We start from the raw sequence: 16,234 nt of genomic DNA, 5'->3' as shown, positions 1-16,234 counted from the left end.
ACTCTGTCTGATCAATCTGACTTTCCTTGTACTGATATCACTCTGTCTTGAAATTACTATATCTTCTTTAAACAAAGCATGATCTCAACTCAGACTTTTTCAACTTAATCTAAAATATCCTATTTTTTCTTACTATAAAATAATAACTCACTTTTATATTAACACCAAACAACACTTCTATTCACGAGGACTTGTAGCACCATTATTAGAATTCTGCTATTTGTCACAAATTAAATGATGTTGCAGCATAAAACACATTTTGAACACCAACTCTGTTCCGGGTACTATGTTAGGTGCTAGGAACACATATGAATAAGATGTGGTCCCTGCCTTCAAAAGAGTTCTAAAGAAAGGGACAGAGAAGTCAGACATGATGGTGTAGGCTGATGGGGTAAGTATAGACTGCATCTAAATCAGATGAGGAGAGAAGGTGCCACTAAGACTTCCACAGAGACACTGTAGCTTGAGTTGGGTTTTAAATGGCACATGGGAGTTAGCAGGATGAAAAAAGTGAAGAAAGGTCATTCCCGGCAGCAGAAATAGCTTGTGTGAAAGCCAGAAATGCTCAAGGAACTGCCAGTGGTTTGGACTGGCTGAAGCATGCAGTTTGTATTTGAAAACAGCGAGATATGAAGCTTGAGAAGTAAACAGATGTCAGTTCCTGAAGAGCTTTATATGTGATAGTAAGATGCTGGGATTTTACTCTGAAAGTAATGGGAAGCTAAAGGGTTTTAAGTAGAGAAGTGACCTGAATCTGCTTCCACTAGTCACAGCAGTCCAATTGACTTTTGATAAAGTGTCCAAAAATAATAAAATTTTATACAAAAGCATTGAAAGTTAAAAATGAATAAAGAATAGATTCACCCAAGTTTGTGACTACAGAAGCTCAACAGCAGTGATCAGGAGATAAGTCATACTTCTTCTCTCTGTTTCTGGTACAAATAAGCCATCAATCATCCCATCGATGCCCAGGACTTGAAGTGGACCTTTGTTTAGACAGCTTCTGTATGAAGAGAAGTAAAGGTCCACTTCAGCACTTGGGCACTGATGAAGATTCATTGAGATCGTTTATGGCCTCTGTATGAAGATCAGGGAGAGAAAGTGGTGGAGCTCAGCTACTGGTCACTGCTGAAAGACCCTCATCTCTCCCTGTGCAAAGGTCTGCTAAGTAACAAAGAGATACAAATGTTATCACTGGAATTCAAAAGTAGGCTCCTCTTGGGCCCAGACCCTAGGGAGACTATTGAAGGAAGAGAAAGAATAACCTTCATAGACCCTTATATGTTACATCCTGAACCAAGCATTTTTTCAAACAATATTTCATTTAATCCTTATAGACACAGCCTTAATAGGTTATATAACAATTGGGACTACCTTGATTTCAACAGATAGAAAAGCCAACTCAAACTGACCTTTTAAAAAGAGAGAATTTTTTTAAAAGGAGAAGGGGGATTTCTTGATTCATATAAATGAAAACCTCAAAAGCGAATTCTACTAACTTCAGGCAGAGCTTGATACAGAGACTCAAATGATGTCACCAGGACCTGATTCTGTTAGTCTTGGTTTGGGTCTGGTTTATTCTGAAACAGTCTCCTTGCAATCATAAAATGGCCACAGCAGCTCCAGACTCATATCACCTCAGCTTCATCCAGTGGAAAACAGTTTCTCTTCCCCAAAAGTCTTGAGCATGACTCTCGTTAATCTGATTATGTATCCATCCAAAAACCCATCATGTGATTAGGGGCATCATTGGCTGAAACTCGCATATGATTGGGAGTGAAAGCAGAGGGGAAGTGATTCAACCTAACAAAATTAATAGAAAATCATGAACAGATGAGGAAACTGAGGCCCAGAGATGTTAAGTGATTTCACCAAGGATTTACAGTCAATGACTGGGAAAAGAGGAATTAGAACCTGGTCTTGTTTAACTCCAATGTTCATGTACCTTTTACTATATCACACCGTCTTAATAAATGCATCTTGACTGGACTTGTCAAGAAACCTCAAAACTTGAAGTTATACATGATACCAATCAGTCACCCCAATGGAAGGGAGCTCCAATACAGATCATCCCAATCACAGGCAAATTCAAAAACCTTCTCTGTTTGGCTTTGGAATATTTTTTAAGATCACTGTCAAGCAGACATTCACGGATTTAAAACCAAATTTATCCACGCATGTGTCCTTTACCATATATGTTAGTTCTGAGTCTGGAAAAACTGCATATATATGAACATTTTCTAAATCAATTCCATTGACTTATAATGTGTAATGAGTACAATCCTTGAAGACAGAAATGAATTTGTATCAGTTTCACCACTTACTTACCATACATTGCTGAGCAAGCTTTAGTCTGTTCATCTGTAAAGCTAGTTTACAATTCATAGATTTGATGTAATAATTAGATGAGATAGCATGTATAAAGTGTCTGGAACATAGTAAATGCTCAAAAAATACAAATTTAATGACCTCCTGTTTTTCCCATTAGCTTATATTCTAATTTCACAAACAAGGTGATTCGTATAGGTATATCTTCCACAGACAGTGATTCCTACACCTTAACTTTCTCTTAGTTTGTGTCCCCAGTTGGTTGCCAAATAAGCAATAATCTGTCAATAAAAACTTACATGCCCTAAGAAGTGCTCCTCATTTTAAGAACCTTGTGCTAATTCCCTTTGCAAAATGAAAATTCCTCTTGTGATATAGTAAATCAATCACTAATTTATATGCTTTCTATGTTTATACATTTCCGTGTTCGGACATGTTGTGCTTTCTTTAAATTCTGTATAGTTATCCTGCATAGCGATTTACAGACTCTTCTCTTTTGGAGACCTTTTGAACAGAAATAACTCCATTTTCTCAACACTGTCCTTAAGGGAAATATTCTAAATGCATTCCTACAATCTCTTTAAACAAAAACACAATATATAAAGGGGGAAAGATCATAGGTCTGAGATTGGGTCAGCCACTAATGTACGAAGTCACAGACACAGCCCAGAAAAAGCAAATAATTCAAGAAGGGAGAAATATTGGTAATTAAAGCATCCTAGCTTTATGGCATTAATAATACTTAAGGGACACCAAGATTTACACACACAATTCAATAGTCTAGTTAAGGAAGAGTACAGCATTTAATCATGAGAGGGAGAAGGACAAGGTTCCCTGATACATTAGGGTCGTGATTGCATAGCACAGGGCCAAAATACATCAGAAAGTCATTTTTTTCCATTTCATTATAGTTTACAAAATCCATGCCTAATTTTAGACATTAGCACTTCAGGTTAGATGTATAATAGCCTCTATCTAATCCTATGAACCATTACAACACAGTTTATAGTATCATTCATAAGAGGCTGGTGGAGCCACATCCCAGTTATGAATACAGGACTATAAAGCAGATGGGGGTCCAGGGGAGGCTGCTGACAAGCTAAACTGAGAAAGCAGCACTGAAACATCACGTTAGTTGAAAATCCATGACAGATAGGACACCAATTTATACGACTGAGGCATTACCATGACCTGTAAGGCGAAAGGCACTAAAACTGAATTTAAGGGATTAATGACCAAAAGAGGGATGGGGAAGTGCTTTCTTGTGATCCTTCTATTAAATAATAAAACATTGGAAAACAAATCTCACTGAAAAAAACAGGATATCCATAATATTGAAGGCTCTGGGACCCCTTAACAGCTACATTTTTCTGATAAATAAGAGTAATTAAAAAAAATGTGTGTCATTGTCTTGGGTGTTTAAAATACAGTTGGAATATCAGAATACTCCCTCCAAATAACTGAAGCATTAACAATAGAGGGAAACCGACCAGAAAAAGATCAATTTGGCGACCATTAAAAAGAAAATAAAACACAAGCAGTGATGAAAAATTCTCTTCCTAAATAAATTTGCTAATACTGAAAAATTGTCATTGATTTGGAATTCTTGAAAAGCTGGACAGAAATAAAGTAATATATTAATATTATACTAACATTTAAAAAATATTTGTGAGCTAATGATGGAAGAAATATGAGAGAGTAGCATGTTGAACAGACTTATAAAAATTATACACTATAGCAGCACTTAACTGTAATGAAATAATTGGCATTCTAATTACATGTAATTCTTCTGTTTATTAAAGTAGACTTAGCAGGACCTCTACTTGATGACATTGTAAACTTACTGTTTGTTCTTAAAAATAACACAATCTGCCTTTTTTTAAAAAAACAGAGTTTTCTGGACAGCCACATGCAAAAAAATGAAAGTAGACCATTATCTTACACCATACACAAAAATTAACTCAAAATGGATTAAAGACTTGAATTTAAGAACCGAAACCATGAAACTTCTAGAAGAAAACATAGGAAGTATGCTCTTCGACATCAGTCTTAGCAACATATTTTCAAGCACCATGTCTGACAGGGCAAGAGAAACAATAGAAAAAATAAACAAATAGGACTACACCAAACTAAAAACCTTCTGCACAGCAAAGGAAACCATCAACAAAATGAAAAGACAACCTAACAACTGGGAGAAGATATTTGCAAACCATATATCTGATAAGGGGTTAATTTCCAAAATATATAAAGAACTCATACTTCTCAACAACAAAACAACTAATAACCCAATTAAAAAATAAGCAACAGAGAAACGAACAGACATTTCTCCAAAGATATACAGATGGCCAACAGGCACATAAAAAGATGTGCAACATCATTAACTATCGGGGAAATGTAAATCAAAACTACAATGAGATATCACCTCACGCCTGTCAGAATGGCTATAATTAACAACACAGGAAACAACAAGTGTTGGAGTGGATGTGGAGAGAAGGGAACTCTCATACACTGCTGGTGGGAGTGCAAACTGGCGCAGCCACTATGGAAAACAGTATGGAGATTCCTCAAAAAATTAAGGATAGAACTACCATATGATCCAGCTATTCCACTGCTGGGTATTTAGCCAAAGAACATGAAAACACCAACGCGTAAAGATACATGCACCCTTGTGTTCATTGCAGCATTATTCACAATAGCCAAGACTTGGAAGCAACCTAAGTGCCCGTCAAGGGACGAATGGATAAAGAAGATGTGGTATATATACACAATGGAATACTACTCAGCCATAAGAAACGATGAAATCCAGCCATTTATGACAACATGGATGGACACTGAGGGTATTAGGCTAAACAAAATAAGTCAGAGGGAGAAGGTCAAATACCGTATGATCTCACTCATAAGGAGAAGATAAAAACAACAACAAACACATAGAGATTGGATTACAGATGGGAAGGGGGGAAGGAGGAGGGCAAAAGAGATGATTAGGCACATGTGTGGTGATGCATCATAATTAGTATTTGGGTGGTGGACATGATGTAATCTATGCAGAAACAGAAGTATAATGATGTACATCTGACATTTATACAATGTTATAAACCAATGTTACCGCAATAAAAAAATAAATAAATGAAAATTTAAAAAAATAAAAATACAAACAAAAAACAACAACAAAAAAACCCCAGGAGTTTTCAATTCACTTGAATGGCCTGGATAATCATTCCTGATAGATGAAGAAGTAGGATAAGCAGATGATGTACAATACCATGAAAACCTGAGTGCAAGAGAGACATTAAAATGTAAATTATGGGTAAAGATAGATGATGAAATCACAGGTGATTTTTTTCTTTCTTTGTGCTTCTCTTTATGTTCTGGCGTTTCTGTAACGAGCTTGTATCGCTGCCATAATCAGAGGGAAAAAGTTTTATCAGTTATTTCAGATTGGCTTTCCCCATTCAGTCCAGCCCACAAAAACTGTTAGATTATTTTCCAAATTCTCTTTCCACTCATCTCTCACCACTTCCTACAGGAACCCTGCGTTGCAGACAAACATCCTGTGTGTGTTCCCATCCCAGGTTTTTGCTCTTACTCCCTTTGCTTAAATTGTCCTTCTGTGCATCCCTGCTTATTAAATCATATCCATTCTCCAAAGCGCATCTCAAACACCACAACCTCCAGGAAACCTTTTCAGATGTTTCCAGTTATGTTCATTCCTCTGTTATGGCATTTCTCATATCCTGCCTTATTATAATTACTTGCATAATTATCTTCTCCCCGGCCCGGAGTAGGAGAGCCCGAAGGACAGGACTAGATCTTACTCCTTGTTGTATCGCCCACAGGGCCAAGCAGAGAGCTTTTGTAAAATAGCGATATTGGTTGAATTCAATTAAATCCAATGCTGTTGCAACAAACATATTGTTAGGTTAAATTATGAGGAGCCTAAGCCAAATGTTTTGGGCCAATAAGGCAAGGTGAGAACTGTGAAAAATAAGAAGCTAATCTAATACAAGTTCAGAGAGGTAAAATGATTTGTCACACCTCTGACTTTTAGCTATCCATAGGGCTAGGATAAGAACTCGCCACATACTTATCTGTCCTCAAGGTAAGCCTGTGAGTGTCAAAAACTGAAAAAAAATGCCAACAATCCCTCACCTAAGATTCTAAAATGGAAGTTTTCACACATTTTGCTGACTCAAAAAAAAAAAAAAAAAAACAGAAAAAGTAAAAGCTTCTGTGGCCAAGAAAACTGAATTAAGAAGAAAGGAAAAAGAAGGGACAGCTGGTGCCTTATTTGTATCTCTGAACTCCCAGTCCTGAGCACAAAGCCTAATGCATGAGTACTTAATTAACATGTTGAACTAAGCTTAACTCCTACTCTGACAAAAAATAAAGCATATTAAGAGAAACAATTGCTCAAATACCTTTGTTGGAAGAAGTATTTACTATTCTTTGCATTTAGCATTTACTTAACATTTAGTATCTACCATTATTATTCATGTAGTTGTATCATTTTATAGATGGCTACCTGTTCATTTGTGTAAAACCAACCAAAACCCTTAAAACCCAACGAATGAATCAGGCCCAAGAATACCTCTCAATTAAATTTGCTCTAGGTGGACTCTTCTCAAAACCAGCAGTCTCAAAGCATGATTTCCCTCTTGCATTTCTTCTTTAAGCAATAAGATTTCAAAAATGAGTCCAGAGCCAAAACAAATATCTGCAACCAAAGCCAGAAGAAGGAATCTCACTCTATGTACAGGGTGTGTGTGTATGTGTGTACGTGTGAGAGAGAGAGAGAGAGAGATTTTAAAGTGGGTTATAGTTTTTAACAAATTTTTTGGATAATGAAAAGGAAAAGGTGATTTTTCCTTCTAATGAAAAGAGGAAAAATAATATTTTCTGTAGAAAGGTATGAAATGACTCAATAGACCCAAAGTGACAGGTAGAACACGATTGGGTTACATATATCGGAAGATGAATTCAGTTCTTCGAGTGTAGGAAGCCAAATACTTCAGTCCAAAGTTCTTTCACATCTGTCTTTAGAAGCCAACATTTACACTTCATCATAAAAAGTGCTCTTGTGCCACAAGTAACTGAGCTTGAAATCAGACGAGCAGCATTATGGCTTATGTAACATACATGTAAAACAAATTAGCTTTCCTGATTTATTGTAGACAAAAAGTGATAGTTTTTGAAAACCAGACTCTGTTGAAAAATTGACCTTTCAGTCTACAAACATACCATTTAATTTACAAGAGAAGTAAACCCTTTTGAATTGTATTTACTCAGTTACTTTAATAAAGGTTAGACCTTTCAAAAACAATTGTAAATGTGGCATTTAGCTTCTCATATTTTCCAAAGCATTACTTGAATCTTGAGATTCAAAAGAAACAACTAAGAAAATAACAATAAAGCAACATTGGGGTTCCCCCCAGAGTAAAATAAAATGTACAATCTCCAAATTAAAATCGCAGATTTAAAATTTTACATTTCCAAGACTCACTAGCCTCATTGGGTTTCAGGAAACGTCATTAACATCTCCTTTGGGGAAAAGACGGCTGATATATTCATTAATTCATTCATAAAGCAAAGTTTATTACTGATACACACTGGTATTAGTTACTGAAAGTTGATGATTATTAAAATGCAGAAGCACCATCAGGTAATGAAAAATACAATAATTAAAATCCAGGAGGTGAAATCTCACACTAAAATTCAGAAAGGATTTATTTTACTCATGGTTCTATATTAAAAAAGTCAAATGTGAGCATTACTTTAAACCACTATATTTTCAAGTATTCAGCTTTTTACTAATGCAACAAATACTTATCATGTTTCTACTGCATGCATAGTTCCCTCTTTCAAAATGAGTTGCACTTCTGTTGTCATTAAGTGGGATTCAGATTTTCTGAATATAACAAAATCTACTCAAGGATACTTCTTATGATACAAAGAATGTGTACTTTGGAGACAGAAACACTTGAGTTCCAAACTTGATTCTGCCATTTACTAGCTGTGTGACTTTAGACAAGCTACTTAACCCCTCTGAGCCTCAGGTGCCTTATTTCTAAAATAAAGATAACAATCCTACCCAACTAGGTTGCAGAGGCAATGATGTAGGTAGACAGTGCCATGCCTAGCACTTTGTAAATGCTCAATAAACGTTAGGGTTCTTTTTTTTCTTCCATACTCGTACAAAGTAAGTAAACAAATCAAATCTGTGTGATTGAACGAAGTAAAAAGAATTAAAACAGTTGAATTCAGTGGAAAAATAAAACTTGAGTATATCTTTTGGACTCTTTGTAATGTGTAAGTTTATTTCCATTCCCCTGGAAAACTATTAAAATATACAGGAGTTTTCAATGCCTGTCATTGCTTTAGAACCAATGGCAAGATGCCATGACAACTGAATGATTTCCAAGAGTTATGTTCTGGAATGCCTATAAGAAGCTCACTCAACGTCACTGCCTAAATTTGGTAAACTTCCTTCATTTCTGGGAAGACATCAGCATTAGCCAATTTACGTCTGCATATAAAGCTGTCCCAGGTCCATTTTGGAATAATTGTCTTATAGGACAGATAGGCTATTTCAGAGCCAGGTTTTCATTCTGGGTTGTCCATGGTATTATCTAAGACATATATGGTAGGAAACCAGGGGTGAAAAAGATCTAATGATCCCAGTATCTCTGCCTTTGATCTTTAGGTCTTTGACTACCTGATCTCACCAGCAGAGTAGCTCTGTGGATTTACAGATGCTTTGAGATAGCAGAGTACTATCGGCCTTTGTCTCAGGATTGGTGCTCAACAACCCTCCTGGCCACATCCAACCATTCGTACTGTTAGACCCCCCTAGACTGTGGACCTTGCCTGCTATCCTGTGCCTTAAGTTGGCCTTTCTGGACTTGATCCCATTTCTACATCGATTATGGTATCTGCCAGACTCCACTATTTTGCTATACTCAGCATCTAAGTCTCTCCCGGCCAGCCCCAGTTCCAGATACTGACAATCCTATCTTGGTTTCTTCTATATTCATATTCCTCAAACTACTATAACTCCAAAACACTTCCAAGGGATTTTGGAATAGAAATCATTTAACAAATGTATCTTGGAGGTAGGGGTGGGCGGGTAGCCATACATTTGGTCACCAAAGAGAGCATATTAAAGAATGAGGTAGAAAATTTAACCTAACAGAATTAACATAAAATTGGATGGCTCAATATATTATTGTCAGATTAATGCTAATCTTATCATGATTTACTAACATAAAGGCAGCTTAGAAGAATAAATATTGCACTAAATTGTAAAGTAATATAAATACCTAACTCACAAATTATATGCTCTAAGAATTTATATGGATTTTAAAAATAATAGTCATGAAAATAGCTTAAGCTATCTCCTGCTTGGTTAGGCTCAACACCCACCAAATCTCTCCCGTGTGAGAGTCAGTGAGAGAAGGATATATTGTTCATTAGTAAACATTTCCCAGAAGCCCAGCAGTAAGCAAGATACTATAGGCTGGCCCCAGAGTAGCATCAGAATCCCCTGACAATACACCAGTCATCTTCTCTGAGAATTTTTTCCTGAGTTTTTCTTCAAATGAGTATTAAGAACCCCTCCCCACCTTTCGGCTATCCACAGTATAGCCATCTTATCACATTTCCCCTATTCCTAAACTTGGTCACTAATCACTCTCACAGTTATCAGTCAGGAAGAATTCAGAAGTCACAAAATAGAGACCTGAAGGCCAGATGCTGCCCTCAGACATGGTTTGTTTGCCTTACATAGTGCTGTTCTAAATTGTGTATTTAGCACTCTAAATTGAGTGCTCTTAGATGGATGGGTGCTCTCTGGTTTGCACAGTTGCCACGACTTCTTATTGTAGAGCCAACCAACATCCAATATTATGTTATCTATTAGTCCAGTAAGTATTTTACTTTACCAGGGCCTGGTGCTGGCTACTTTGTTGTTAGTTTACTCTGACTACAGGCTTTGTAGCAGCCCCAATCCTTCTGTAGACCTCAGCGCAATCATAGAACCTTCTAACTAAACCTCAGTGACTTCATCCCAGTGGGCTCCCTGCTCCTATTGCTATTGTTTTTCATCGCTAATTTCCTCCCTATATCTCAACACATAGTAAGCAGAAAAATGGAATGAATGAACCAGATCTCCTAAGGCAACTAATGAGCATATTAATATTAGGAGTCCATACAGGCCAGAGCCACATCCCAGAAGTCATACAACACCAGAAAGACTGGTGTCCACCAATAGCCAGCTTTTAGCGGGGAAAGTCAAGGCAGGAACTAATGCCAATTGGGACACTTGTCTCTAGCAGCTACAGAAAGTCAGGCAAAGAGACTAAATCAAAAATTTCATTCACATTTGGTCCTTAGGGGAGATTCAAAGAAGGAATCTGAACACAAGGAGAACCTTAAACTAATAAAAGGGGTACTGGGCCTGAAATTGTGTGAGACAGGTAGTAGTCTTGAATTATCTTATGCATGTATGTGTATTATTTTGAGTTAATTAAATTTCCCTACAAAACAATATTAATATATCTTCTCTTTCCTGTCACATAATTGATGTTTTTCCTCTTCTTCAACATTCCAATGAGGACTCAATGCCTCCTAGAAGCCTCTCAGCACTTAGCTCGAAGTTATCCACAGAGCAAATTGTGTTAGATTTCTTTTCAACCCTCCAGAGCCACTCCCTATGCTTCTCCACCCTGCTCTTTGCCATAGGAGGGGTTCCTTGCCCTCCGGCTTCCAGTGGGGCTTAGCTAAAGAGGAGCTCCAGTAGGAAACTGGAAGAGGAAAAAGAGTAAGGTCACAATATTCATTCCCCTGGCTTCCTCCCTGCAGGGTCCATCTTGGCCTGGTTTTGTCCCTCAACAGAAGGTCACTGTTCCTCTCAAAATGGCCTCCTCTACTTCACTCTCTCCTTCAGCTTCCAGTATTCACTCCTCCTCATCTTTTGGGCCTAAGTGTGGCAAAAGTTCCACAACTACTAACCCCTCAATGCTGACTAGCGCTTATGGTTCCCTACACCCTGTCCCCACCTTTTAAATTAGTCTCATTGTAAATAAACCCTCCTCATATTATCCTAATATAAGTATGCCCTCTCTTTTCTATGAGACCCTGACAAATACACAGGTGCTCCAAAAATATTTATGAATGAATGAATGAATCCTTTTGAGACTAACATGGCTATATATAGTCTCCTCAAATGAATCCAGAAATCCCTTACCATTCAATCGCATCTCTCCGTACTGATTTATATTTGTCTTGAATACCCCAATAGAACATAAACAGCTTGAGGACAAGGGATGGGTTGGGTAAGGCCAAGACCTGGTAATAAATCTACATATTAAGGATGGGCAGAGATTTCAGGGGATATACCCAGGTGCTGGTGGTAGGAGGAAATCCAGTGTGGCAGGCAGAGCAGGGTATCTAAAGAATGGGCAATAGGTGATGGGCAGTAGTTCAGATAACCAGTTGCTATCAGGGGGCCCAATACCAAAGTGATAGCTTTCCCCTGAGTGGAATTTCAATTGTTAATTCACTTGGTCATTCATTCATTTCTCACCTATTGAATAAACTTCACAGAACACATGAAAAGTCTTGAAGTGAGTACTTGGGAAATTAAGATGTGTGAGACATAGTTCCTGTCCTGATTTTTTTTTTTTTTTAAAAACATCTTTTTTTGGAGTCAAGATGGCGGCGTAGGCAGACTCTGAACTCACCTCCTCCCGTGGACACAGCCAATTTACAACTACTCGTGGAAAAATTACCCCTGAGACAGAACTGAAAACTGGATAAGAGGAACTCCTGCAACAACGGACAATCCTAACTGGGGTAGAAGAGGCAGAGACTCCCTTCTGGAGAGAAAAACGCCGCCTTCACAAGCCGCCAGCTTCACGGCCGCCGGGAGCAGCTCACAGGTATGCACCCTCCCTGGAGGCACGGGGCCCTGAGCCGGGGAGCGCCCCCGCTGTGGGCATTTTGTGGACCCAGCACAATCGACACCAGTGGCATAATATCTGACTTTGCCTGCTACTAAAGCATTGGGTAGCACCCCCAGAAAACCCGGTTCACAAAGAAACTAAAACTGGCTCTTAAAGGGCTCGCGCACAAACTCACCCGTTCCAGAAAGCATCCGAAAATCACCAGAAAGAAAGGTACACAGTGCTTCGGTGACAAGAGACTCACCTAATAGGCCCTGAGTGCATCACAGTGAGGGCTGAGACCTCTCCAGGGACTGGGACATTGGCGGCGGCCATTGTTGTGGCCTGGTGTGAGCTTGCTGACACAGACGCCATTGGAGTTCTCCCTGAGACCTGCTAGCCCAGGGTCTGCTCCACCCGCTAGAGCACCGATTTAATCCAGCTCAGCAAGGGCAGGCAGCCCACCCTAGAGACTGGCCCCACCCAACAACAAGCCCTCAGGCAACGTGTGGGCCTGCATAGATTGGTGACTGGATTCTCTGCAGCCTGGCAACTGAGCTGACTTGAGCAGGGCAGGGAGTGCACAAGGAGCGGGTGGAGAGTGTGGGGTGGTGGCGGAGTGTGTGGGGCTCCTGCCGTGGAGAGACTGGGTCCGCTTGGGGAGGTCGGGGCGCTCACACGGGGCAGGACTGTATTGACTGTGTGTGTGGACCTGTGGGCAACAGGGCTTGTCAGCTGCAGAAGACTTGTACTTCTCAAAGACCCACATAGGAGGTTTGCCCCACCTTCCAAAGCCTGAAACAATTGGGTGTTCCTGTGCCTGAGGGCAGCCCCACCCAGCTGCAATCCCCAGACAGCTGACAAGAGACCTAATAGGCTAGAGGTTTACAGCAATTCTAAGGCCCTGAGCCTAGCAACCTGCCACACTGGGGGCCTACTCACTTAAAAGAATTACTGCAACACAAATGTGGTATTAGAACTTACAGCCAACTGTGCTGGGGCTCCCCACACCTGATAAAGAGACTGAAGGGCCCATAACAACTACAAGCAGCTGAGCATTACAACAGCTGGCCAGGAGCATAATTCAGCCTCCCTGGGCGCCTATAGGGAGAGCTAATAGGCCACAATAGAAGGACACACGTAGCCCACATAGGGGCCACCCCTGGAACATTGAGAACTGAGGGAAGCACACTGGAAGTCACCTAAGGCATCACTGACATAAGGTCACCTATCCAAGAGCAGGAGACGTAGCTGACCTACCTAATACGTAGACACAAGCACAGGGAAAGAGGCAAAATGAGGAGGCAAAAGAATACATTCCAAGTAAGGGAACAGGACAAAACCCCAGAAAAGGAACTAAGTGAAACAGAAATGAGCAACCTACCCGACAGAGAGTTCAAACTAAGAGTGTTAAGGATGCTCACTGATCTGGGGAGAAGAATAGATGAACTCAGTGAGAATGTCAACAAAGAAATGGAAGATATAAAAAAGAACCAATCAGAAATGAAGAATACAATACTGGAAATGAAAAATTCATTAGAGGGACTCAAAAGCAGAGTAGAGGATACAGAAGAACGCATCTGTGAGCTGGAAGAAAGACTAGAAGAAATTACCCAAGGTGAACAGGTAAAAGAGAAAAGAATTAAAAAGAGTGAGGACAGTCTAAGGGACCTCTGGGACAACATCAAGTGCACTAACATCTGTGTTATAGGTGTCCCGGAAGGAGAAGAGCGAGACAAGGGGGCAGAGAATCTATTTCAAGAAATAATAGATGAAAACTTCCCTAACCTAAGGAAGGAAACAGACATCCAGGTACAGGAGGCACAGAGAGCCCCAAACAAGATAAACCCAAAGAGGCCCACACCAAGACACATCATAATCAAAATGTCCAGAATTAAAGATAAAGAGAGAATCCTAAAAGCCGCAAGAGAATGTCAAGTTACGTACAAAGGGAACCCCATAAGGCTATCAGCTGACTTCTCTGCAGAAACCTTACAGGCTAGAAGAGAATGGCACGATATATTTAAAGTGCTAAAAGGAAAAAACTTACAGCCAAGAATACTCTACCCAGCAAGGTTATTGTTCAAAATGGAAGGAGAGATCAAAAGTTTCCCAGATAAGCTAAAATTAAAGGAGTTTGTCACCAAGAAACCAGTGCTACAAGAAATGTTAAAGGGACTGATTTAAGGGGAAAAGAGAAGACCACAAATAGGAAAAATTATCTATTTCCACGATTAGAACGTAATGGATACAAATGCACAAAAAAGAGGTTAGATATGATATAAAAAACATAAAAGGAGGGAGGAGGGTAGTTAAAGAGTTCAGCTTTCAGACAGAGGTCAAACTAAAGTGACCATCAATTCTGTATAGAAGAAGTAAGGAACAGAGAAGGACTACTAAGACACTGAGGGAAAAAAAAAAAAAGTTAAAAAATGGCAGTAAGTACATACTTATCAATAGCTACTTTAAACGTCAATGGACTAAATGCTCCAATTAAAAGGCATAGGGTGGCTGACTGGATAAAAAAACAAGACCCATATATATACTGCATACAAGAGACACACTTCAGACCTAAAGACACTCACAAACTGAAAGTGAAGGGATGGAAAAAGATACTCCACGCAAATGGCAATGAAAAGAAAGCTGAGGAAGCAGTACTCATATCAGACAAAATAGACTTTAAAACAAAAACTGTAAAAAGAGACAAAGAAGGGCATTACATAATGATCAAGGGAACAATCCAACAAGAGGATATAACACTTGTAAATATCTACGCACCCAATGTAGGTGCACCTAAATATATAAAGCAATTATTAACAGACATAAAAACAGAAATAGACAGTAACATAATAATAGTAGGGGACTTTAACACTCCACTTACACCAACGGATAGATCATCCAAACAGAAGATCAATAAGGAAACATTGGCCTTAAACGACACACTAGAACAGATGGACCTAGTAGATATATACAGAGCATTCCATCCAAAAACCGAAGAATACACGTTCTTTTCAAATGCACATGGAACATTCTCCAGGATTGATCACACATTAGGCCACAAAACAAGTCTCCATAAATTTAAGAAGATTGAAATAATACCAAGCATCTTTTCTGACCACAACGGTATGAAACTAGAAATCAACTATAGGAAGAAAATCAGAAAAGCCACAAAAACATGGAGATTAAACAAAATGCTACTGAACAACGACTGGGTTAATGAAGAAATCAAAGAAGAAATCAAAAAATACCTGGAGACAAATGAAAATGAAAATACGACATGCCAGAATTTATGGGATACAGCAAAAGCGGTTCTGAGAGGGAAGTTTATAACAATACAGGCCTATCTCAACAAACAAGAAAAATCTCAAGTAAACAATCTAACAATGCACCTAAAGGAACTGGAAAAAGAAGAACAAACAAAGCCAAAAATCAGTAGAAGAAGGGAAATAATAAAAATCAGAGCAGAAATAAATGAAAAGGAGACCAAAAACAATAGAAAAATTAATAAAACCAAGAGCTGGTTCTTTGAAAAGATCAACAAAATAGACAAACCTTTAGCTAGACTCACCAAGAAGAAAAGAGAGAAGGCACAAATAAGTAAAATCAGAAATGAAAGAGGAGAGGGTACAACAGACACCTCAGAAATACAAAAGATTATAAGAGAATACTATGAAAAACTATATGCCAACGAATTCGACAATCTGGAAGAAATGGATAAATTCTTAGAATCATACAACCTTCCAAAACTGGATCAAGAAGAAGTAGAGAATTTGAATAGACCAATCACCAGTAAGGAGATCGAAACAGTAATCAAAAACCTCCCCAAAAATAAAAGTCCAGGACCAGACGGCTTCCCTGGTGAATTCTACCAAACATTCAAAGAAGACTTAATACCTATCCTTCTCAAACTCTTCCAAAAAATTGAGGAGGGGGGGAAGCTCCCTAACTCATTCTATGAAGCTGACATT

The 16,234-nt window shown here is 38.8% G+C and overlaps 1 protein-coding gene across 8 annotated transcripts in view; it reads right to left on the bottom strand.

Moving 5' to 3' along the window:
- LOC147911783 (uncharacterized) overlaps positions 1–12,866 on the bottom strand; it is a 318,235-nt gene extending 305,369 nt beyond the window's left edge. Inside the window, exon 1 of one of the 8 annotated variants that reach the window (XR_015550351.1) lies at positions 12,532–12,866. Coding sequence is in view for 3 of the 8 variants with exons in the window: in XM_087426395.1 (XP_087282521.1) it covers positions 12,532–12,641 (110 nt within the window). In the remaining 5 variants the exon portion in view is untranslated. The remainder of the gene's footprint in view (positions 1–12,531) is intronic. The other 7 variants (XR_015550348.1, XR_015550350.1, XR_015550349.1 and 4 more) reach the window with 7 other exon arrangements.
- Between the last annotated feature and the right edge of the window lie 3,368 nt (positions 12,867–16,234).

The sequence above is a fragment of the Ceratotherium simum genome, chromosome X (assembly GCF_057802395.1).
Source record: "Ceratotherium simum simum isolate JZ-2026a chromosome X, ASM5780239v1, whole genome shotgun sequence".
NCBI classification, from domain to species: domain Eukaryota; kingdom Metazoa; phylum Chordata; class Mammalia; order Perissodactyla; family Rhinocerotidae; genus Ceratotherium; species Ceratotherium simum.
This window is presented reverse-complemented; position numbering and strand designations above follow the sequence as displayed.